The sequence below is a fragment of the Rana temporaria genome, chromosome 8, assembly GCF_905171775.1.
Source record: "Rana temporaria chromosome 8, aRanTem1.1, whole genome shotgun sequence".
In the NCBI taxonomy this organism is placed as follows: domain Eukaryota; kingdom Metazoa; phylum Chordata; class Amphibia; order Anura; family Ranidae; genus Rana; species Rana temporaria.
In genome coordinates, this window is record NC_053496.1 from 83,015,245 (window position 1) to 83,040,494 (window position 25,250).

Consider the following 25,250-nt stretch of genomic DNA (forward strand, 5'->3'; position numbering starts at 1 on the left):
TTGCAGGGAAAATCTATTTTTATATATGTCAGTTTTGCTGCAGCAGGTTCTATACGTGCCAATTTACAGGCAAACTAAGGGGACCCCTCAGGCACTATATTTAAAGGAATTTTTAATTGTTATTGTTTTACTTTAAGCATCATTAAAATCACTGCCCCTTTAAAAATTATCTTTTTAAAAAAAATGCATTGGTACATGTCTCCCAGGGCAGTACCTGGGCCCCCATAGCCTTTTTATGACCAATAACTTGCAAATAAGCCTTAAACATGGGGACTTTTCAAGTTTGGGTCTCATAGACTTTAATAGGGTTCACTGTTTGGGTCCAAACTTTTGAGATGTTTGAGAGTTCTAGTGCAAACCAAACCGGGGGGAGGGGGGGTCAAGGGGGTTGGTCCAACTCTGTTTGTGAGGAATCGCTGCATATGATGGAGTGACAGCAATAAGTACATGGCCATAATTCACGTTTAGTTCTAATCTTATAATCTGTAAAGTTGAACAATGCCTATGGAGAGTTTTGCGTACCATTGTTTTTCACGATAACATGGGCGTCCCTTTCTCCAAATTTTGAAAATACATATTTTTGGCATTCTCTTTGCTGTAATATTTTTCACTTCACTGCAATGACCAATTAAAGTCTAGGTCAAGCCCAAAAATATTTTTGGATAGAGTCGTGAAGGATTAGAACTGTGAGAGTTCTACTGCTATCCATGGTTCCATTAGAGAGCTGTACTATGGCAAGCTTAAGATAGCTGCTGCACAGCCTGAAAAGGGAATTTATGACCAGTGACATCAATTCTGAAGTCTCCTTGGGTAAGTGATGTCAGTTCTTTTTAATGTCACAGGGTGTACAGAGTCCGTGTCACCAGTGACCTCTGCAATCCTTATTTTCACATGTATTCAGATTTTATATGTTTGCATTTTCTAAGCAGCCACTCTAAAGAAGTCCCCTTTCACCCTCAGGCCTGATAGTAGCTGCATGTGATGCTCTGGTTATTAATTGCCCAGATAATTCTTTTACCACCACCAAGTTTCAGTTTACATTCTTCATTTTTTTTTATCATGAAGCTTATCATGGAGCATGGTCACATAGTATGAACCTATCTGTATATAAAGGATCTCATCCACCAGGTACATCAGGGAACTCCCGACAACAGCAAACTCTGTACACTCAAAGACAAACCACGGAGAATGAGGTAAATAAACTATTATCATCCAAAGTGCTAGCAGTGACCAGACACCTCTAGCTGTAAATGTATTTTCTGGTCATCTCTATGTACAACTCACATTGTTTGCTAAAGAAAACTTTTTTTTTTTTTTTTTTTTTTTTTACAAGGTCCAACTTTATATAGGTGTAAAATAAGCATATTTTGTATTTTTTTTTAAATAGTTTTCTTTGTGACCTTACATTTTTTAAGTAATATACAATATATAGGTGTTTTCAGTTTTACATACTACTGTTATGCATAATGTCCCTTTATTTTTTATTCTGCATTAACAGACAATAGATTGTTCTGGCTCTATTTAAAATAAATGCATTCATTAAAAATCCACCTATTTATTCATTTCCAGCACCCAGATTTGGATTTTCATGTTGTGGAGATGTATGTCTGAGGTCAATGGATCAGATACCCTTTTATGTCTGCTCTCTGCTGTATGAGGATTATATCAAGGTTATGTCTAATGGACACTTAGGGCCAGATTCACAAAGGTTAGCGGATCTTTAGATCCGTGTAACCTATGTGTTTTAAGATCCGCCCTCGCAAGTTTGTGAGGAAAGTGTCAAATTCACAACACACTTACCTCCAAACTTGCGACGGCGGATCCCAACTCCCCCGGCGGAATTCTAATTCCGCGGCTGGGGGAGTGTACTATTTAAATCAGGCGCGCTCCCGCGCCGATTTAAATATGCATGCGCCGTCCGGGGAATTTCCCGGCGTGCATTGCTCCCACTGACGTCAATAGGACGTCAGTGGTTGCGACGTGAGCGGGACTTGCGACGCGCGTGTTCGTGAATCGGCGTACGCAAACGACATAGGAAATTTCAAAATCGACGCGGGAACGACGGCCATACTTAACAATACTTACCCCTGCTTTTAGCAGGGGTAAGTATACGACGGGTACCGCGCTACGGAAACGACGTAAGAACACAGCGTCGGGTCCGCGTACGTTCGTGAATTTCGCGTATCTCCCTGATTTACATATTATTCAGTGTAAATCAGCGGGAACGCCCCCGGCGCCATTTTTAAATCCAAAAAAAGATCCGACAGTGTAACACAGTGTGACACTGTCGGATCTCAGCCCTATCTATGCGTAACTGGTTCTATGAATCAGGTGCATAGATAGGACCAGTAAAAATCAGAGATACGATGGTGTATCTGTAGATACACCGTCGTATCTCTTTGTGAATCTGGCCCTTACATTGTATACCGACAGCGAAACCTACTGTTCAAGACGAGTTTTACCTCCAGGTGTGCGCAGCCTACTGCATTAGGGCATGCACCCCAAGGCTCAAACACATATGTGTGTGTTTATATAGCAATGGATGATGCCAGTAGAGCATTGGACGATGTCAGTAGGGCAGAGATTGGTGTAGTTTATTTTAATATTTTTTTTTATTTTTGTTCTTTTACAATTTTATTTTATTTTATATATTTTTTTTTTATAGGAGCCTCTTGGAGGGCTTTGGTGAAATATCAGGGGTCTAAACAGACCCCTGATGTCTCAATTTTGAGACAGAGAAAGGGACTAAGGACAGAGATTCCCCAGTCTCTTTCTCTGCAGCCAAGCAGCAGGGGGAATCTGCGCAGCACAGGGTGATTAGGGTGTGCCCAGGCACACCTGGCACATCCTGTGTGCATGCCTATGTTTACCTCATTCCTCTTCATTCACCTTTGACAGGGGTTTATCAAATGACAGTAAAGTACCTTATAGGGAGACCAAAGTATCAAAAGGTTGAGAACTGTTGTCTTTCCATTTTATTCTACTGGAATACCAAGTAAAAAAAAGCTAAAACTGCAAATTAAACATGCTATATACCAGTGATGGCGAACCTTGGCACCCCAGATGTTTTGGAACTACATTTCCCATGATGCTCAACTACACTGCAGAGTGCATGAGCATCATGGGAAATGTAGTTTCAAAACATCTGGGGTGCCAAGGTTCACCATCACTGCTATATACTGTATAAACGTGGAAATATTGGTGATGACCCATAGATCAACAAAAAACAATTGAACAATGTGAACCATTTGATATATACTCAAATGTAACATACAGTTAAAAAAAAACAATTCAGCAATCTAAAATGGATACTGTAAATAGTCCTTATAGAAAAGTCTATTCACTTAGTGCACATGCTCATACACTCTCTGTAAAAAATCAGAAATCCAGTAATAAACTCCCTTCATCGAGAAAAGACAGCTGGCAACTCCATAGCCCTCAAGTATTTTATTTTGCCATACCAGTACAAAGACAGTTGCAGACGCACACTTGTTCACAGCACACATGTGAATATTAAAATGAACATATACTGTATATATACATTAACATATATACATAAACGTAACTCTGTTACCAACCCATGTGCAGGTTCTATTCTATGGTACACTCGATACATAGATGATCTGCTTCTAATTCGATTGTGCCTCATTTGTATCTTGGGTTAACGTTAATTCCCTTAACTTGGAATTTAGTTCTGACAGCCATAATGATATGATTACTGTATTTTTTTGGCGTATAACACTCACTTTTTTACCCTGAAAATAGAGGGTAAACTGTGCCTGCGTGTTAAATGCAGGGGGCTGTGGAACGTTTTTTCCGGAAACTTCCCTCTTAAAATTAGGGTGCGTGTTATACGCCTGTGCGTGTTATACGCTGATAAATACGGTAATTTCTTAGACATAACCCTAATGGGAGATGCTATCCAGAGTATCGTAACTACCCAAACATATAGCAAGGAGCTTGTGGGAAACACACTACTTTTCGCACACACCAAGCGATCGATTTCTATAGGGGAGTTTACAAGGGCCAGACGCAACTACTCTACTGAAGAAGCTTTTAATAAAACATTTAGTACTATTACATCAAGGCTTCAGTTACGGCAATATGACAACAGAATGTTGCTCGAGCAGCCCATCTGGCCTCAGAGAAAAATAGACATACCCTTCTGGTGAATGCTGGCCTTGGGAGAGTTAAAACTAGTAAAGTTGATGTGAGTACCAGGGAGTCCAGTCACATTTGTTACCCCCTTCTCCTTGGAGTTCAACGAAATTAAAAATATTATACAAAAATATTTACCTATACTCTCCACAGATAATGATTTCACACCAATCATTACAATAGACTGATTTTCAAGCCGTCGTGATAAAACATTAGGTAATATTCTGTCTCCCAGTCTCTATGAATCTGGCAGACAAAGTAAGACCTGGCTTAGCACTGTGGGATCGTAGATTTGTGGCAACAACACGTGAAGCTTTTGCAGTAGACATTCAAGACTGCATAGGACAGTAGTTTTTCATGTGCCACTGGACGCCACCATCCGTGATTTTATAAATTGTGGCTAGAGTTGAGCGGACACCTGGATGTTCGGGTTCGGGTCCGAACCCGAACTTTAAAAAAAAAGTTCGCGTTCGGGAACCCGAACCCGAACTCCGAACCCCATTGTAGTCAATGGGACACGGACTTTTAGAAAAAAAAATGTGCGGAGGTCCCCGCAAATTCAATAACCAGACCCTTTAGGTCTGGTATGGATATTTAGGGGAACCCGCCGTCAATTTAAAACAAAAATGACGTGCGGTTCCCCCTAAATATCCATAACCAGACCCTTCAGGTCTGGTATGGACATTCAGGGGAACCCCGCCGTCAATTTAAAACAAAAATGACGTGCGGTTCCCCCTAAATATCCATAACCAGACTGGTTATCCGAGCACGTTGACCTGGCCGGCCGCAGAAAAGAGGGGGGGACAGAGTGTGGCCCCCCCCTCTCCTGAACCGCACCAGGCCACATGCCCTCAACATGGGGAGGATGTCCCCATGTTGATGGGGACAAGGGTCTCATCCCCACAACCCTTGCCCGGTGGTTGTGGGGGTATGCGGGCGGGAGGTTTATCAGAATCTGGAAGACCCCTTTAACAAAGGGGACCCCCAGATCCATCCCCCCTGTGTGAAATGGTAATGGGGTACACTGTACCTCTACCATTTCACGAAGGAAGTGTAAAGTCTTGTAAAAAAACACACTGACACCAAAGAATAAAGTCCTTTATTAAAAAAAAAAAAAAACCTCCAGCGGTGAGAAATCCACTCGTTCCCGGCTTCCTGCGTTGTCCTGATCTTGCGACGGCTGCGGGTGATCTCCCGTGATGAGAAGATCCTGCATCGGGTGATCTGCGCTCCGGCGATGAGAACATCCATTCATCCAGCGCAGCAGCATCCCGGACCTCCTCTCACCGCTGGGCACAGCCCAGCGAATGAGCGGCTGAAGCTGTGACATTTCTTATATAGAGGAGGCAGAGCCACCCGTCACGTGACCCCGCCCCCCTCTGACGTACCCTCTGCTACGTCACTGGGGAAGCCCGAGAAGAGGAAAGGTCTTTCCTCTTCTTGGGCTTACCCAGTGACGTAGCAGAGGGTACGTCAGAGGGGGCGGGGTCACGTGACGGGTGGCTCTGCCTCCTCTATATAAGAAATGTCACAGCTTCAGCCGCACATTGTCCACATAAAAGACATAGGAAAAGTAGGAGTATACCGACCACGACAGTATTGTTAATAACACCTCACAGGATGTACTCTTATGGGTAACAGAGGCCGGAGTCAAGGAAAGACTAAATAAGCTTAACACAAATAAATAACCGGGACCAGATGGCTTACACCAGAGAGTCCTCAAAGAACATATATTCCTAATCTTTGTGGACATCATACTGACAGGATTGGTACTAGATGATTGGAGAAAAGCCAATGTGGTATCAATATTTAAAAAAGGGCAGAGACATGTTCCTGAAAATCACAGGCCAGTCAGCCTAACATCAATAGTAGGTAAATTATTGGAGGGGAAGATAAGGGGCTATATCCAAGAATTTGCTGAAGATAACAATATCATTAAAGAGAAGTATGGGTTAAATAAAAATTTAGATTCATACTTCAGACCGATGCTCCATCTGTCCCTAGCCGTCCCTGCTCTGAGAACCGAGCCACCGAACATCGCAGATGGCTCGGTTCTCACAGATCCCTGAGAGGAAAGTCAGTCAGCGGCTTTCCTCTCTGCTTCTCCACGCTCATTGGAGCGCCGAGCAGTGGAGGGGTGGGGAGAGGCTGTCTCAGCGGCTCGCTGAGACTGCCATCAATCAGGGCAGCTAGCGGATCCCCACTTGGAAGTCGTGATGACGCGCTGCCCCAACTGATGGCAGTGACATCAGTGGAGAGCGGACTTCAGACCGCTCCCCATTGAAAACGGGTCACAGGAGTGCAAAACGAATTGCACTCCTGTGACATTGAGGAGAAGCCCAGCCTAAAAATCTCAGGATGGACTTCTCCTTAGTAATAACCAGCATGGGTTTTTGAAGGGTCGTTCTTGCCAGACTAATCAGTTAACATTCTACGAGGAAGTGAGCTGCCATCTACATAGGGGGAAGCCTGTGGATGTGGTGTATCTGGATTTTGCAAAAGCATTTGATACAGTTCCCCATAGACGCTTAATCTACAAGCTGAGGTCTGTCGCATAGACCATATGGTTTGTTCTTGGATAGAAAACTGGTTACAGGGGCGCGTCCAAAGGGTAGTGATAAATAGCGTGTACTCAGACTGGTCTGGAGTGGTAAGTGGGGTATTTTAAGGCTCTGTCTTGGAACCAATTCTATTTGATTCATCCATAAATGATATAGAAGATGGGATAAATAGCTCAATCTCAGTTTTTGCGGATGACACAAAAATAACTAGGGCAATAACTTCACAACAGGATATAGGGATTTTACAAAAAGACCTGAACAAAATAATGGAGAGGGCAACTACATGGCAAATGAGGTTTAATGTGGCGAAATGTAAGGTAATGTCACTTGGGGGCTAAAAACACGAACACAACCTACTCACTGGGGGGAGAACATCTGGGGGAGTCAAGGATGGCAACAGTTCTGGGGTCCTAGTAGAAGACAGACTGAGCAATAGTACTATGCAATGTCAAGCTGCAGCTACCAAAGCCAGCAGAATATTAGTATGCATAAAAACATGGCATATACTCCAGAGATAAAACTATAATCCTGCCACTTTATAAAACTCTGGTCAGGCCACATCTGGAGTATTCCCTCCAGTTATAGTCACCAGTCCTCATAAGGGATGTGCTGGAGATGGAGATAGTTCAAAGAAAGGCAAAATGAATATAGGATTGGATGGAGAACCTCAATTATGAGGAATAACTACAAGTGCTAAATTCTCGCTGGACATGATAGCCATTTACAAATACCTTATTGGTGATCATAGCATAGGAAAAAAACTATTCAGTTTCAGAGGTTTAAAGGAGTTGTAAAGGAAAACATTATTTTGCCTAAAATTAATGTCTGCAAGGTAGACAGACAGAATAGTGTAATGATTCTGTTAAAAAACGAGTAAATACCTATTCAATTCCTTCATCTATATCACCTCCGGCGTTCTAGCTTCTGTTCTCTCATTCACTTCCTGGTTTACATCGTTCGTTCATGTAAGAACTACGGACCAGATCCACAAAAGAGATACGACGGAGTAACTGCTGTTACTCCATCGTATCCCTTGTCCTAACTTTGGAACTGATCCACAGAAGCAGTTTTCCAAAGTTAGGCAGAAGATCCGGCATGTGTAATTGAATTACACTGCCGAATCTTAGGATGCAGTACCGCATCCGCTGCTGGGGGCATTTCGAGTCAAAATGCCGCTTCTAGTATGCAAATTAGCACTTAGGGCGATCCACAAAGCTTTTCAGCTTCGTTTTTTCGCCGTAAGTTTTAGTTTGCAAGTGTAAAACTAGGGCTGGTTTTACAAAGTGGAAAGTTAGTCACACCATGTAAAAGCCCATTCAAGCGACGGCATTTGGTATGCATTCCTGAGGGAGAACTCCACGGCAATTTGTAAAATCAAAACCGGCATGGGTTCCCCCCCCCAGGAGCATACCAGGCCCTTAGGTCTGGTATGGGTTGTAAGGAGACCCCCCCCTACGGCCGGCCAGGAATGGAAGTGGGGACGAGCGAGCGCCCCCCCCCTCCTGAGCCGTACCAGGCCGCATGCCCTCAACATGGGGGGGTTGGGTGCTCTGGGGCAGGGGGGCGCACTGCGGGCCCCCCCACCCCAGAGCACCCTGTCCCCATGTTGATGAGGACAGGACCTCTTCCCGACAACCCTGGTCGTTGGTTGTCGGGGTCTGCGGGCGGGGTGCTTATCGGAATCTGGGAGTCCCCTCAAATAAGGGGGCCCCCAGATACCGGCCCCTCACCCTAAGTGAATGGATATGGGGTACATCGTACCCCTACCCATTCACCTGGAGGCAAAGTGATAGTTATTAAACACACAACACAAGGGTTTTTAAAATCATTTATTAGTCTGCTCCGGAGGCCCCCCTGTCTTCTTTAGCTCTAATACCAGGGGGGGCTTCTTCTTCCGCTCTCCGGGGGTCTTCTCCGCTCTCCGGGGGGGGCTTCTTCTTCCACTCTCCGGGGGGGGGGCTTCTCCGCTCTCCGGGGGTCTTCTCCGCTCTCCGGGGGTCTTCTTCTATCTATCTTCGTGTGTTAGCTCAATTACTAGCAGGCAGCCAGCGCGGTCTTCTGTGACGTCATGTTCTTCTCTTCTGTTCTTCTCCCCTCTTCCGATGTTGACTCGACGCCTCTTCTCACTGCAATGATGGAAGCGCGCCTTGCATCTCATTTATATAGGCATCACCGTCCCATCATGCTCCGGTAGGTACCCACGTGGTGGGTGCACGTGGGTAGGCACCCACCACGTGGGTACCTACCGGAGCATGATGGGACGGTGATGCCTATATAAATGGGATGCAAGGCGCGCTTCCATCATTGCAGTGAGAAGAGGCGTCGTGTCAACATCGGAAGAGGGGAGAAGAACAGAAGAGAAGAACATGACGTCACAGAAGACCGCGCTGGCTGCCTGCTAGTAATTGAGCTAACACACGAAGATAGCAGGCAGCCAGCGCTGAAGGAGAGGGCACCGGACAGCTGCAGAAGAACCGGGGTGCGCCGAGTCAACAGCGGAGAGCGGCGAAGATAGAAGAAGACCCCCGGAGAGCGGAGAAGACCCCCCCCCCGGAGAGTGGAAGAAGAAACCCCCCCCCGGAGAGCGGAGAAGACCCCCGGAGAGCGGAAGAAGAAGCCCCCCCCTGGTATTAGAGCTAAAGAAGACAGGGGGGGCCTCCGGAGCAGACTAATAAATGATTTTAAAAACCCTTGTGTTGTGTGTTTAATAACTATCACTTTGCCTCCAGGTGAATGGGTAGGGGTACGATGTACCCCATATCCATTCACTTAGGGTGGGGGGCCGGTATCTGGGGGCCCCCTTATTTGAGGGGACTCCCAGATTCCGATAAGCACCCCGCCCGCAGACCCCGACAACCAACGGCCAGGGTTGTCGGGAAGAGGTCCTGTCCTCATCAACATGGGGACAGGGTGCTCTGGGGTGGGGGGGCCCGCAGTGCGCCCCCCTGCCCCAGAGCACCCAACCCCCCATGTTGAGGGCATGCGGCCTGGTACGGCTCAGGAGGGGGGGCGCTCGCTCGTCCCCACTCCCATTCCTGGCCGGCCGGGTAGCGTGCTTTGGATACGGGTCTGGTATGGATTGTAGGGGGACCCCCTATGTCGATTTTTCGGCGTAGGGGGGGTCTCCTTACAACCCATACCAGACCTAAGGGCCTGGTATGCTCCTGGGGGGGGACCGTTTTTTATTTGAAAATTGGCATGGAGTTCTCTCTCAGGAATGCATGCCGAGCGACGCTGTCAATTTTTTTTTTTTTCCCGACGCAACTTTTTTAAGCCGGCGCGATCCACAAAACTCGGCGTAACGTAACTTCGCGCATGCGCAGTACGGCCGGCGTGGGAGCGCGCCTCATTTAAATGGGACTCGCCCCATTTGAATAGGAACGCCTTGCGCCGGCCGGATTTAAGTTACACAGCCTGAAATTTCTAGGTAAGTGCTTTGTGGATCGGGCACTTAGGTAGAAATTTTAAGGCAGTGTAACTTAAATGGGATTTTTTAAGTTGCGCCAGGTTTTTGTGGATCTGGCCCTACATTTCCCAGTATGAGAACTAGTAAGAACTACATTTCCCAGTAATTCACACCTCCTTGAAGTCTCTAACACGTAGAGAGCGTCCTGCCGCACAGATGTAGTTCCCAGGAGGGGGTGAGCACGTTACTGACCACCGCAGTAAACCCTCCCGTCACGGTGGTCAGTAAAATCGGACAAGCAGGAAGTGAACAGAACAGAGAAGAAATAGAGCAACTTCTGAGCAAAAACGAACAATGAGGAAGTGAAAAGAGGAATGTCTGCAGGTAAAGGATGCTTATTATGAAAAAAAAATTCCTTTACAACCCCTTTAACTTAAAGCTCCACAGGGGTTTTTTCACTTTCAGGACTCCCGGACATGCAACTAGGTGAACACAATATACAGGGATATGGGAAATGATTATTGACACTGACACATGTGCACCAACACAGGTTGAACTGGATGGACTATTGTCTTTATTTAGGCTTACCAACTATGTAACTATAAGGGCAGCAAAGAAGCCACTTCTCTCTAGGAAAAACACTTCAGGGACAGACTCATATTCTGCAAAAGGTACAGGGATTGGAATGCTGAGGACTGGGGATAAAGTAAGTTTCTCTGATGAATCCCCTTTTTGATTGTTTGGGGCATCCAAAAAAAACCTAGTCCAGAGAAGAAAAGGTGAGCGCTACTGTGACGGTAGTAGAATGATATCCCCGTCAAACATTCCCTTCTTCCCATAAAGAAAATCACCCAATATTCCACGAGGAGGAATATTCCTGGGATCGCCCAATAATCCACACATGAGCCAAGCTTACTGCTGGAACAAGAGACACTTTAATGGTACAACACCTAGCTTATATGTAGTTACAACCTGTTACAATGACAATCTCCGCCCCCCCTCACACAGTGGGGGCTCCCATACAGATTATAGGCAGACACTTTGGAGCCGACCCTGTAGACACATTTCTTAAGGGTAAACACAGGTCTTCTTCACACACACAATAGATCAATTACCCTTTAAAATAGAGAGCTGGCTGGGGGTGGGACATTAACATTTCAACAGTCTGTTAGGCAGAGGAATGAGTCACACATGAAATCACCTTTTACCTCTAACACACACAGCATTAAACTAGCAGGGAGAATTAAACTGAAGCATAAAGGCAAAAAGTCCTTCACAATGGCCCCCCTTTTTCTCCCTGCTCCGGCAACTCGGTTGGACCTTTCCTGGTCCAGTAGGGTTTGACGGGTTCCGAGCTTTTAGTCCGAGGTTAACTCCGTTAGGCGTGACAATCCATCGCCGTTCCCATTTTGCTTGCCTGGGCGATAATGAATCGTAAAGTCATAGGGCTGTAAGGCCAAGCTCCAGCGTAGCAAACGGGCGTTGTCCCCTGAAACCCGGTTAAGCCACACCAAGGGGTTGTGATCGGTGATGAGAGTGAAAGCCCGACCATAAAGGTTAGGTGTGAGCTTTTTGAGTGCCCATACCAAGGCCAAACACTCTTTTCCAATGGTGGCATAACTGACCTCCCTTGGCAACAGCTTCCGACTCAGGTATGCCACCGGGTCGTCAGATCACACGCCGGTCAGTCCCCAAATCTTTGTGCGATCTGCAGAGTCACCAGAAGTCAGTGTGAAGACGGCAGATGGGTCTGTGCGCCGCCGTCTAGGTGTCCCGCTTTTTGGAGGGGACAGGTTATGGCTCTGAAGTGACAATCACAGGAGATTCATAAAAAGGAAAATTGATATTTGCTGAAATGCTGTAGCACTGGTGCTCAGAGTCTGGGGGGGGGTTGGATCAGTGCCCCATAGGGTCAACCACCCCCTGCTCCCTCCGCAGCCACCGGTTCTCCTCTTTGAGCTTCTCCAGCTCCATCTCCAGTTCATGGAGCCTGGGGGGGTCGGCCTGCTGTGACCTCAGGCGGTTGTTCTCCTCCTCCATGCGGCTTATGCACTTCTCCAGCTCCATGTACTCACCGATCAGCTCCTGCCTTCTCATGTCCTGCAGGCTCTCCACGTGGTACTTCATCATCAGGAACTGGGTGGTGGTGTAAGGGGCCACCGGTGGGCCCTTGGCGATCATCTCGGCCCGCATCTGGGACGCCCGCTGCGACTCCCTCTCCTCCAGTCGCTTCTTCTCCTCCCAGGTCCGCTTGTTATACGGCTTCCAGGACCTCTTCTTCTTGGAGGGTAGCCGGCGGTGCCTCTTTCTGCCCAGCTCCCTCCAGGGCCCCTCCGGCTCATGGCTGTCGCCCACCCGGCTGTCTCTTAATCCCCGGGCGGTTTTTCCGTTACCCATGACCAGCTGACAATGGTGTTCCCTGTTGTCCGTAATAACAGATTGTACCATGAGGGCTTCGTAAGGGGTGCCCAATGGTTCTTCCTGACCCAGCTCCTGGGGATCCCAAGCCGAGTCTACACAATGGGCTGCTGCTGGTGGGCGGTATCAGGTTGAGACCAATTTGACCCGGTGTTGTCGTTCATGGGGCAATTCTGCTTGAAGTGACCCAGCTGTTTGCACCGGAAGCAGCGTTGTTCGTTGTCCTCCTGGCGTGGATAGCGAGGGCTAGATGTCACCAGTCTGTTAGGAGGTTGGTATCTATCGGCTGGTGGGTGTGAGGGCGCCGTTGGTCGTGGAGGTTGTACCCGTGGTGTGACCTGGTTCATCTTGCGAGTATCCGCATATTCATCCGCCAACTTAGCGGCCTCTGGTAGAGTCATGGGCCTGCGATCTCTCACCCAGTCTTTGACATCCGTCTGGATGTGATTGTAAAATTGCTCCAGGAGCATTAGTTGCAAAATGTCCTCTGCGGTGGTGGCCTGGCTGCCGTTAACCCAGTTAGAGGCCGACAGAGATAACTGGCATGCCCATTCCACGTAAGAGTCTTTTGTGGTTTTGCGTGAGTCCCTGAACTTCTGTCGGTGGGACTCTGGGGTTACTGCATAACGATCCAGGAGCACTTCTTTAACCCTGGCGTAGCTATGGATCTCCTGCTCTGGCACGGTCCGGAAAGCATCAGAAGCTTTGCCTGACAGTTTGCCTGACAATATTGAAACCCACTCTCCTCTAGCTATACGGTGCAGGTTACATTGTCGCTCAAAATCTGCCAGGTAGTTATTGTGATACATTTGCCTATATGTCTCAGTGTACTGCTCCCTGCTAGCCATGTCTGTAGAGGTAGAAAGGAATTTCATGTGTGATTCATTCCTCTGACAGGTTATTGACGTGCTAATATCCCCTCACTATTCTAAAGGTTAATTGATCTATTGTGTTGTGTGAAGAAGATCTGTGTTTACCCTTAAAAGATGTGTATTGTATCATCAGGCTAAATGATTAGAGAAGTAGTATGTTAATTATTCTGATTGCTTCAGTGTATTAATTAACTCCCCTGATGTCTTTATCTAAAGAAATGTGTCTGCATGGTCGGCTCCGACTTGTCTCCTATAATCTGTATGGGAAACCCCACTGTGTGAGGGGGGCGTTCCTAACAGGCTGTAACCACATATAAGCTGAGTTTTTGTGTCAATAAAGTGTCTTGGTTCCAGCATCCAGTCTTGACTCATGTGTGGGGAATCCTGTGATGTTCTTGTATGGAGAGGAGGGAATGCTTGACGGGGATATCATACCGATACCGTCACAATTGGTTGGTAGCAGTGGGATTTTCCCTTCTACTCTCCTTTACACCCAGGATTCCAAGCAGACACTGGAAGAACTACTGGAAGTTCGTGGAAGGATTGCTAGCAACAAAACCAAGCGGGTCATCATAGCAGAATCAATGGAGCTAGACCAGGAGGACGGGATTGCAGCAACGCCAGCAGTACAAGAGATGGAGACACCAGTGATTCAGGAGGAGGAATCGCCAGCCAACAAGCTAATGAGAGAGAAGCTAGCGTGGTTCGGCCCGAACCCAACGGCAGATGTGGTGCTGAGAGTGATGGACCTGTTAGCGAAGGAGGCTAAAGAAATAAGAGACACAGAACTACAGAAGGATAAACAAATAAGAGACACAGAACTACAGAAGGCTAAACAAATAAGAGACGCAGAACTACAGAAGGATAAACAAATAAGGGACGCAGAACTACAGTTAAAACTGGCAGCAGTCCAACAAGCAGCCGCACCTTCTCCGAACAGTGAGTACAGCACAGCAGACGCAAGGAAGATTCCGTTTAGCGCTTTTAAAGCTTTTGATGAAAAGGACTGTGAAGTTGATAACTACCTGGCGGATTTTGAGCGACAATGTAACCTGCACCGAATAGCTAGAAGAGAGTGGGTTGCAATATTGTCAGGCAAACTGTCAGGCAAAGCTTCTGATGCTTTCCGGACCATGCCAGATCAGGATATCCATAGCTACGCCAGGGTTAAAGAAGTGCTCCTGGCTCGTTATGCGGTAACCCCAGAGTCCCACCGACAGAAGTTCAGGGACTCACGCAAAACCACGAAAGACTCTTACGCAGAATGGGCATGCCAGTTGTCCCTGTCGGCCTCTAACTGGGTTAACAGCAGCCAGGCCACCACCGCAGAGGACATTTTGCAACTAATGCTCCTGGAGCAATTTTACAATCACATCCAGACGGACGTCAAGGATTGGGTGAGAGATCGCAGGCCCATGACTCTACCAGAGGCCGCGAAGTTGGCGGATGAATATGCGGATACTCGCAAGACAAACCAGGTCACACCACGGGTACAACCCCCACAACCAACGGCGCCCTCACACCCACCAGCCGCTAGATACCAACCGCCTAACAGACCGATGACATATAGCCCTCGCTACCCACGCCAGGAGGACAACGAACAACGCTGCTTCCGGTGCAAACAGTTGGGTCACTTCAAGCAGAATTGCCCCATGAATGACAACACCAGGTCAAATTGGTCTCAACCTGGGTACCGCCCACCAGCAGCAGCCCATTGTGTAGACTCGGCTTGGGATCCCCAGGAGCTGGGTCAGGAAGAACCATTGGGCACCCCTTACGAAGCCCTCATGGTACAATCTGTTATTACGGACAACAGGGAACACCATTGTCAGCTGGTCATGGGCGACAGCCATGAGCCGGAGGGGCCTTGGAGGGAGCTGGGCAGAAAGAGGCACCGCCAGCTACCCTCCAAGAAGAAGAGGTCCTGGAAGTCATATAACCAGCGGACCTGGGAGGAGAAGAAGCGACTGGAGGAGATGGAATCGCAGCGGGCGCCCCAGATGCGGGCCGAGATGTTCGCCAAGGGCCCACCGGTGGCCCCTTACACCACCACCCAGTTCCTGATGATGAAGGACCACGTGGAAAGCCTGCAGGACATGAGCAAGCAGGATCTGATCCGTGAGTACATAGAGCTGGAGGAGTGCATAAGCCGCATGGAGGAGGAGAACAACCACCTGAGGTCACAGCGGGCTGACCCCCCCAGGCTCCATGAACTGGAGATGGAGCTGGAGAAGCTCAAAGAGGAGAACCGGCGGCTGCGGAGGGAGCAGGGGGTGGCTGACCTTATGGGGCTCTGAATCCCCTCTCCCCCCCCCCCGGACTCTGAGCACCAGTGCTACAGCATTTCAACAAATATAACTTTTTCTTTTTATGAATCTCCTGTGATTGTCACTTCAGAGCCATAACCTGCCCCCTCCCATAGCGGGACACCTAGATGGCGGCGCACAGACCCATTCGCTGTCTTCACACTGACTTCTGGTGACTTTGCAGATCGCACAAAGACTTGGGGACTGACCGGCGTGTGATCTGACGACCCGGTGACATACCTGAGTCTGAAGCAGTTGCCAAGGGAGGTCAGTCATGCCAAACAGAGTTAACCTCGGACTAAAAGCTCTAAACCCGTCAACCCTAATGGACCAGGAAAGGTCCAACCGGATTTGCCGGAGCAGGGAGCAAAAGGGGGGCCATTGTGATACATTTGCCTATATGTCTCAGTGTACTGCTCCCTGCTAGCCATGTCTGTAGAGGTAGAAAGGAATTTGTGATTCATTCCTCTGACAGGTTATTGACGTGCTAATGTCCCCTCACTATTCTAAAGGTTAATTGATCTATTGTGTTGTGTGAAGAAGATCTGTGTTTACCCTTAAAAGATGTGTATTGTATCATCAGGCTAAATGATTAGAGAAGTAGTATGTTAATTATTCTGATTGCTTCAGTGTATTAATTAACTCCCCTGATGTCTTTATCTAAAGAAATGTGTCTGCATGGTCGGCTCCGACTTGTCTCCTATAATCTGTATGGGAAACCCCACTGTGTGAGGGGGGCGTTCCTAACAGGCTGTAACCACATATAAGCTGAGTTTTTGTGTCAATAAAGTGTCTTGGTTCCAGCATCCAGTCTTGACTCATGTGTGGGGAATCCTGTGATGTTCTTGTATGGAGAGGAGGGAATGCTTGACGGGGATATCATACCGATACCGTCACAGTTATCAATTTCACAGTCTTTTTCATCAAAAGCTTTAAAAGCGCTAAACGGAATATTCCTTGCTGTGCTGTACTCACTGTTTGGAGAATGTGCGGCTGCTTGTTGGACTGCTGCCAGTTTTAACTGTAGCTCTGCGTCTCTTATTTGTTTAGCCTCTTTCGCTAACAGGTCCATCACTTTCAGCACCACATCCGCCGTTGGGTTCGGACCGAACCATGCTAGCTTCTCTCTCATTACTTTGTTGGCTGGTGATTCCTCTTCCTGAATCACTGGTGTCTCCATCTCTTGTACTGCTGGCGTTGCTGAAACCAAGTTCTCCTGGTCTAGCTCCATTAATTCTGCTATGATGACCCGCTTGGTTTTGTTGCTAGCAATCCTTCCACGAACTTCCAGTAGTTCTTCCAGTGTCTGCTTGGAATCCGGGTGTAAAGGAGAGTAGAAGGGAAAATCCCGCTGCTGTCAACCAGTTGTGACGGTAGTAGAATGATATCCCCGTCAAACATTCCCTTCTTCCCATAAAGAAAATCACCCAATATTCCACGAGGAGGAATATTCCTGGGATCGCCCAATAATCCACACATGAGCCAAGCTTACTGCTGGAACAAGAGACACTTTAATGGTACAACACCTAGCTTATATGTAGTTACAACCTGTTACAATGACAATCTCTGCCCCCCCCTCACACAGTGGGGGCTCCCATACAGATTATAGGCAGACACTTTGGAGCCGACCCTGTAGACACATTTCTTAAGGGTAAACACAGGTCTTCTTCACACACACAATAGATCAATTACCCTTTAAAATAGAGAGCTGGCTGGGGGTGGGACATTAACATTTCAACAGTCTGTTAGGCAGAGGAATGAGTCACACATGAAATCACCTTTTACCTCTAACACACACAGCATTAAACTAGCAGGGAGAATTAAACTGAAGCATATAGGCAAAAAGTCCTTCACAGCTACCATCAGTCCTTTGTCATGCCAACAGTAAAGCATCCTGAGACCATTTGTGTGTGGCGTTGTTTCTCAGCCAAAGGAAGTGGGCTCACTCACAAATTTGCCTAAGAACACAGCCATGAACAATGGTACAAAAAACATAATCTGAGAGCAACTTCTCTCCACCAACCCGAGAACAGTTTGGTGAGGAACAATGCCTTTTCCAGCATGATGAAGCACCTTGCCATATGGCAACAGTGATAACTAAGTGGCCTGGGGAACAAAACATTGTTGCAAATTATGGCCAGGAAACTCCCAGGACCCTAATCCCATTGAGAACTTCTGGTCAATCCTCAAGAAGCAGGTGAACAAAAAAAAATCCGACAAACATTGATTATGCAAGAATGGGCTGCCATCAGTCAGAAGGGTCAACACTGCAAATATTGACTTTTTTTCATAAACTTAATGTAATTGTCAATAAAAGCCTTTGACATCTATGAAATCCTTGTAATTATACTTCAGTATTCAGTATACCATAGTAACATCTGACAAAAAGATCTAAAAACATTGAAGCAGCAGACTGAAAATGTATATTTGTGTCATTCTCAAAACTTTTGGCCACGGTTGTACACAGGTTGAACTGGATGGACTATTCAACCTTATGCCTTTATTCAACCTTACCTACTATCTAACTATGTAAATCTTAAAATTGTGTGCGTCTGTGAAATGGTGACAAACTTCAGTTCCCCATATTTTCTATAGGTGACATTTTAAAAGCCCTTATGGGTCATCAGTTTAGAGCTATGAAGAAGATGCTAAAATTATTGCTCTCATACCAGCATGTGCGGCAATGTGTAACATGTGTATTGCAATTGATGTTTTTGTGCATAGGTTACCCCAACGTGTGCGTTTACATTTGTACATGCATGTATGTAAGGGGGGAGGTATTTTATGTGTTTGGGTGTAACTATATTTTTTTTACAGTTTTTTATTTATGAATGTATTTATTTTAATTATGTGAAGAATTTTTTGGTTACAGGTTCTCTTTAATGGGATATCCCGGGTCTAAAAAAAAACTCTGATGTCTCACCAACCCTCCAATGACTCTAATGCAGTACAGATCGCACTTCATTCGATTCTTTCCTGGCCAGTATAGCTGGGGAAAGTTAAAGGGGGACCCGGAAGTGACATCATACATGTCGTTTCCGGGTCAGCAAGAAAAAGGGAGGGAGAGATGATGCATATCTGAATGGCTCCCTCCTTGCTGGTCCCAGGCCCACAGAAGGGCAAGCGTAGTGTGGGTTGTATGGCGGGGGCTCTTGTGTGGCAGAGGGTTTGTTACCAGGGGGTTTAGAAATGATGGGATGGCTGGTCACCTGCCAGATTGATTTTATTTGACAGCCAGCAGTCAGGAGCTTTGAGAGATATAGGGGGTTATTTACTAAAGGCAAATCCACTTTGTACTACAAGTGCAAACTACAATTGCAAAGTGCACTTGAAATTACACTGAAAGTGCACTTGGAAGTGCAGTCGCTGTAGATCCGAGGGGGACATGTAAGGAGAATAAAAAATGCATTTTAGCTTGCACATGGTTGGATAATAAAATCAGCAGAGCTTTCCCCTCATTTCAGATCTACCCCTCAGATTTACCGCGACCGCACTTCCAAGTACACTTTGTACTTGTAGTTTGCACTTGTGAAAAGTGGATTTGCCTTTCGTAAATAACCCCCATAGACTCACACCCGGTGTAAATTCCCCCCTATCAGGACCTATCGGGCCGTACGACATACAGACCTGGCGGTGAAAGGGTTAAATGTACTGGCAGATTTAGATACACTAATAAATCGATGTAAAAACTCCAGCTCACACTTTATAGTTAGTTACAGCAAACAGTTTTTTTTTCTTTTGGGATAAAGGTTTTACAAAAATAAAAAAACTGATAATTGTAAGCACCCCTGCCATTTTTAAATGGTTTGTCTCATCCCTGTAAACTGATAGTCTGCAAGAGAGCTTGTTCTTTTAAAAACACCAGACTTACTGGCTGGATCACCAGTTGAAAATAGAAGAAAGAAAGCCTAAAAAGAAAACGAATGCAGCCATCATATCTAAAATCTAGTAAGGTGCAATATATCAAATGTTTGCTTTTGGGTTTAAAGTGGTTGTAAAGGCTGAAGTTGTTTTACTCTCATGCATTATATGCATGAAGGTAAAAATCTTCATTGTGCTTCTCGCTCCACAGCCTCCTTAATACTTACCTAAGCCCATCTCTATCCAGCTATGTGCACGAGACCCAGGGGCTTTTTTTCAGCAGGAACGCGGTGGAACGCAGTTCCGGCACCTCCAGGACAATGTGTGCAAGGGGTGCTGGGGTGTGCTGAAGGGTATGCTCATGCTGGCTTCTGGGGGGGTCTATTTTTGTAGCTGGGGGGGTCTATTTTTAGCATGGGGGGTCTATTGTTGCTGAGGAAGTCTGTTGTTAATGGTGGGAGATCTTTTGTATGTGGGGGTGGGTCTTATGTTGCTGGGGGGGTTAGTTGTTCCTGGGAGAGATCTACTGTTGAGCCAGGGGTCTATAGTTGCTGGCTGCTGGAGGGTCCCTTGATGCTGGCTGTGGGGATATCGATTGTTGCTGCCGGGGGTTGATAGTTGCTGGGGAGTCTATTGTTACCGATGGTCTATTTTTGCTGGGGGATATTTTGCTGCCGGTGGTCTATTATTGTTGTAGGGAGAGCTATTGTTGCTGGAGGTTCTATTGGTGTTGCTGGCTGCAAAGGATCTATTTTACTGTGTTTATTGTTATTATTAACAAATTCCATACAAATTTCTTGGCACCAAAAAATTATACTTGGTTCTGTATTCTGTATAAAGGTTCTGGAAGGTGGGAAGGGGGTGGAGCCAAGGAATGGTCCTCGGAGGTGGGTAGGGGGAGGAGAAATTAACTCAGAAAGGGGGAGTTACTGCACCTATACTCTGAGAAAAAAAGCCCTGACGAGACCAAAGGCTCTCCCGGGTCTCTCCCTCTTGATTGGTTGAGATGCAGCAGCAAGAGCGGGAGTGGGGATGATCCAGGCTCTCTGTATCTTATGGCGACTTGCTATGGGGGCTCTCGGCAAGGGGTAGGGTCCCAGATCACCGGCGGGGGACCCAAGAAGAGGAGGATCAGGGCTGCTCTGTGTAAAACCATTGCACAGAGCAGGTAAGTATGACATGTTTTTTTTTTATAAAAATGTTTCTATTACAATCACTTTAAGACTGCTTAACCACTTACCCCCCGGACCATATTGCTGCCCAAAGACCAGAGTACTTTTTGCGATTCGGGACTGCGTCGCTTTAACAGACAATTGCGCGGTCGTGCGACGTGGCTCCCAAACAAAATTACTTTTTGCTGTAATAAATATCCCCCAAAAATATATAAAAAAACATTTTTTTTCCTCAGTTTAGGCCGATACGTATTCTTCTACATATTTTTCGTAAAAAAAAATCGCAATAAGCGTTTATTGATTGGTTTGCGCAAAAGTTATAGCGTTTACAAAATAGGGGGTATTTTTATGGCATTTTTATTAATATTTTTTTTTACTAGTAATGGCGGCGATCAGCGATTTTTTTTTCGGTATTGCGACATTATGGCGGACACTTCGGACATTTTTGACACATTTTTGGGACCATTGGCATTTTTATAGCGATCAGTGCTATAAAAATGCATTAGATTACTATAAAAATGCCACTGGCAGTGAAGGGGTTAACACTAGGGGGCGGGGAAGGGGTTAAGTATGCCTGGGTGTGTTCTTACTGTGGGGGGGGGGTGGCCTCACTAGGGGAAACACTGATCTTCTGTTCATACATTGTATGAACAGAAAATCAGCATTTCCCCTGCTGACAGGAACGAGAGCTGTGTGTTTACACACACAGCTCCCGTTCCCCGCTCTGTACCGAGCGATCGCGTGTGCCCGGCGGCGATCGCGCCCGCCGGGCACACGCACGGGAGTCGGGGGCGAGCGGGGGGCGCGCGCGCGCGCCTCCGGCGGCGCGCGTGCGCCCCTAGTGGCGGCTAAAAGGCAGGACGTCATATTACGTGGTCTCGCCTAGGAGAGCCACCTTGTGGACGTATTATGACGGTGCGGCGACGGCAAGTGGTTAAATAGAATGTTGAAAAGTGAATTTTTACATTGTTGATCAGTAGAAAGACTACCCTCCTCACAGACAGCTAAAAAGATCATTAATGTCAGTGATTACTGAGAGACAGAAAGTCTTCATTGCTCCACCCCTAGAAAACTAAAGAGGAGCCCTAGGGTTCAACAGAACACTGGTTAAGAAAGGATACACAAAAAATATATATAATCCTGGAGCATGTCTTCAGTTACTGACACATTACTCATTTTAATTCATGGTTTCTTTATTTCTAACTTTTCAGTGACATCTTAGAAAATTCCTTGATGGATCATCTACAGAAACTTCAATGCCATTTTACTTGGGACCTGCATGGAGAAGATGTAGACATTGATAATGTGGAAGAAAGGGTAAATGACCAGCTTGTGTATTTACCAGATGCACTCAAACACAGGATGTATAACCTCCTGGCTTACCTAAAGCATCTCAAAGGAGACCATGAGGAAGCCATGATCCAGCTCCAAAAAGCTGAGGCACAGATCCAAGAATCCAACATATCAGAAGATACAGATGTTAGGAGAACTGTCATGTATGGTAACTTTGCCTGGGTTTTCTACCACCAGAACCAGTTCACCGAGAGCTCCACCTATGCAGAAAAGGCGGAGACCATTTTAAAGCAATATGAGTCTCCTCCAGAGAAAAACACTCTTCTGTCAGATATATATGGTGAACAAGGTTGGACTTACTTATCCTTTATAGGAAAATACTATCAACAAGCTGTTGAGTGTTTTGAAAAAGCTCTAGAACTTTCCCCAGAAGATCCAGAATTGAATTCAGGCCATGCAATGGCTGTCTATAGATTAGAAATGTTGAGCTTCAGCAGCAACAACACAGAAAACAAATCTGTTCCACTCTTGGAACGAGCTGTTAGATTAAATCCCAGAGATACAGTGGTGAAGGTTCTCCTGGCTTTGAAATATCTAGATATGAAGAACTATGATCAAGGAGCTATTTTAATAGAACAAGCTCTACAAGAACAACCAGAATCTCCTTATGTTCTTCGATATGTGGCAAAATGTTACATAAAAAACAGGCGGATAAATGAAGCTATTGCAATGTTTAAGAAAGTTCTCAGTTTAACTCCTAACTCCAGCTCTGTTCATTATGAACTTGCCAAGTGTTATAAAATTTTGATAAAAATGCCCACCTGTTACAATAAGCAGCAAAAATCTGAAGCCATTGAAAATGCAATATTTCACTTGGAAAAGGCTGTCGCGCTAAACAGGTTATTTGTGCCAGCTCACATTTTATTGGCCCAAGTATACATAAAAGGTAATCAACACCAAAAGTCAAAAGTAGTATTTGACAAAACTCTGATTATGAATAATATCAGCCCTGAACAGAAACAAGAGCTCAATTTATCCTGGGCACAACATTTAAAAAATTCTAGAAGATCTAAGTCTGAAGCAGTAAGGCATTATAAGGAAGTGATAGAGATACAAAGTCTATCATTATTTAGAGAAACCGCCATTAAAGAACTGGAAAGCCTTGCTGAAACCATAATTGTCCAAAATCCAATGGATGCCACTGGACATGCTTTGCTTGGGTACATCCACCAGCAAAGAGGACAGGACATCTAGCAATGAAGTTCTACAATAAAGCTCTTCTACTGGAGCCAGACAACCAGCAGTACTTAGAAGCTTGTTCTGCTTTGCAAGCCACATTATCATGACATAATATATTTCTATAAAATTAGAAGATGAGAATGTACTAACTACATGAAGCTATAGCAGCCATTATTTCTTCTGATCTTAACTGCTCTGAATATTATAAATGTGCCTATGATTACTACACTTTGTAGTGATTTTGGCAAGGCCCTATTGCATAAATTTAGTGATCTTAACTAATAATAAATTAACAACAAAATAAATTGATTTGAATTGTGTCACTCTTGTACTGGTCTGCTTAATTAATCTTCTGGGTATTAGATGAAGCACCCACCTGACCTCCAAAGGCGTGGTGGTGACCCCCAGAGACAGGGAGGGCTGACATTTTACCTCAAGGTGTGGGTTGCTAGGCATGGTGGGTGCTGTACAAGGTAGACAGTTGAAGAAAAGATGTCAGTCACTTTTATGCTGAACAAATGTGAGTTTATTGCTCGCAATAACAGACAATTAAGGGAGAGAGGGGTAGGGTACAGGACACCCTTAGTCAAACAAAGCAGCATGTAGGCAGCTGTCAGTGATAGGGCAGCCTAGCTGGCTGCAAGAGCAGGTAGTTTAGTAATCATATGCAATCACACTGCATTCGTGTTGTTATGTTTATGTATGTACTTATGTTTAACACATGGACCTCTAGAGTGTCTCCAACACCATTTTGGAGGAGCCCTGTGTCCTGATAGGCCACACAAGATCTCCAGAGATTTGGGCGCCCATTTTGGGGTGGTTTCTTTATATAGGAAAGTTCAGGCATGTTTTAGGGAGTACACGTGTGGATGCAGATAGGGACAGAGACCCTGCTTGTAAAGGGAGAGATAGGAGAAGTCAGGGAGAGTGTTCCGGCCTGTGAGGGATAGTTCAGGGGTCCTACGGAGTCCTGCAGTGGTAACCTTGGTCGGATGAAAGACTCCCAGCTACTACGGGGAATGTGTTTCCAGCCTCTTCCAATACGCATTGTGTGCTGGGGTATATAATGTGCCATTAATTGGGAAGTGCCTGTGATACTCAGAAATCCACATCACTTAGAACAACAGTATCTGTACTGCATATTTGTGCCTCCATGCCTGGAGTGGAACCATTTGCCATTCGATTGTAAAGACTGTTACTACTACCGCCTCTCGGTAATAAACGTTACCTTGTACAAAGAACTTTACGTGTGTCTCCCTCTGTGAATCGCCACACCCTCACCCCGCTTACAAGCAGTATAGCAGACCAGCAGACCCTTTAGACAAAAAGTAGAAAAGGTAGACAAAAGTACAGAAAAAGAGCCTTTAAGCTGTAACCAGCAATCTGTACTTTATCTCCTATAGCAACTGAAAAACTCACAAAAAGGAAGACAGGATTCTCTGGATGATTCCCATCTTGATGCTTTCCCAGGCTCTCCACAGTTCCCTGGTCTATGGTAAAGTACCCTCTGGTGCTCCAACTCAGGTCTCCATCCTTTCCTTAATGCCTCCAGCCCATAAGCAGGCTCTCCCTTGCAGAGCCTCAAGCACATGGCTAGGCCATTAGACCTACCCAACGCAGCTGTTCCTCACACATCCAATTCAGACGGTGGTCAGGGTGGGAGTACCTGATCACCTGACTTCCCCAATTATTTACACTATTTGCTAGCATGCTCAGCAGCTAGATAAACTCCTACTAATTGACTGAGAAAAGTATGCATATTCACTGCAGCTCATTATACTACTGCTAAGAGCCCTTTCACACTGTGCCGCCCTCCGCGTCGGGAAAAAACACCACTATTTTTTGCGGCGCTTTAGCGTCGGATTTGCTGCGCTATTCGCCCGCTAGCGGGACGCTTTTAACCCCCCGCTAGCGGCCGAAAAATGGTTAAAACTGCCCGCAAACCGCCTCTACAGCAGGAGCGC

The 25,250-nt window shown here is 46.1% G+C and overlaps 1 protein-coding gene across 1 annotated transcript; it reads left to right on the forward strand.

Moving 5' to 3' along the window:
* Nucleotides 1–1,045: 1,045 nt before the first annotated feature.
* On the forward strand, nt 1,046–23,591 carry LOC120947107 (interferon-induced protein with tetratricopeptide repeats 5-like). Its single transcript, XM_040362106.1, has 2 exons — nt 1,046–1,193; nt 21,966–23,591. The coding sequence occupies exons 1-2, from the start codon at nt 1,189–1,191 to the stop codon at nt 23,299–23,301; spliced, it is 1,341 nt and encodes a 446-aa protein (XP_040218040.1). The 5' UTR covers nt 1,046–1,188; the 3' UTR covers nt 23,302–23,591.
* The last annotated feature ends 1,659 nt before the right edge of the window (nt 23,592–25,250 follow it).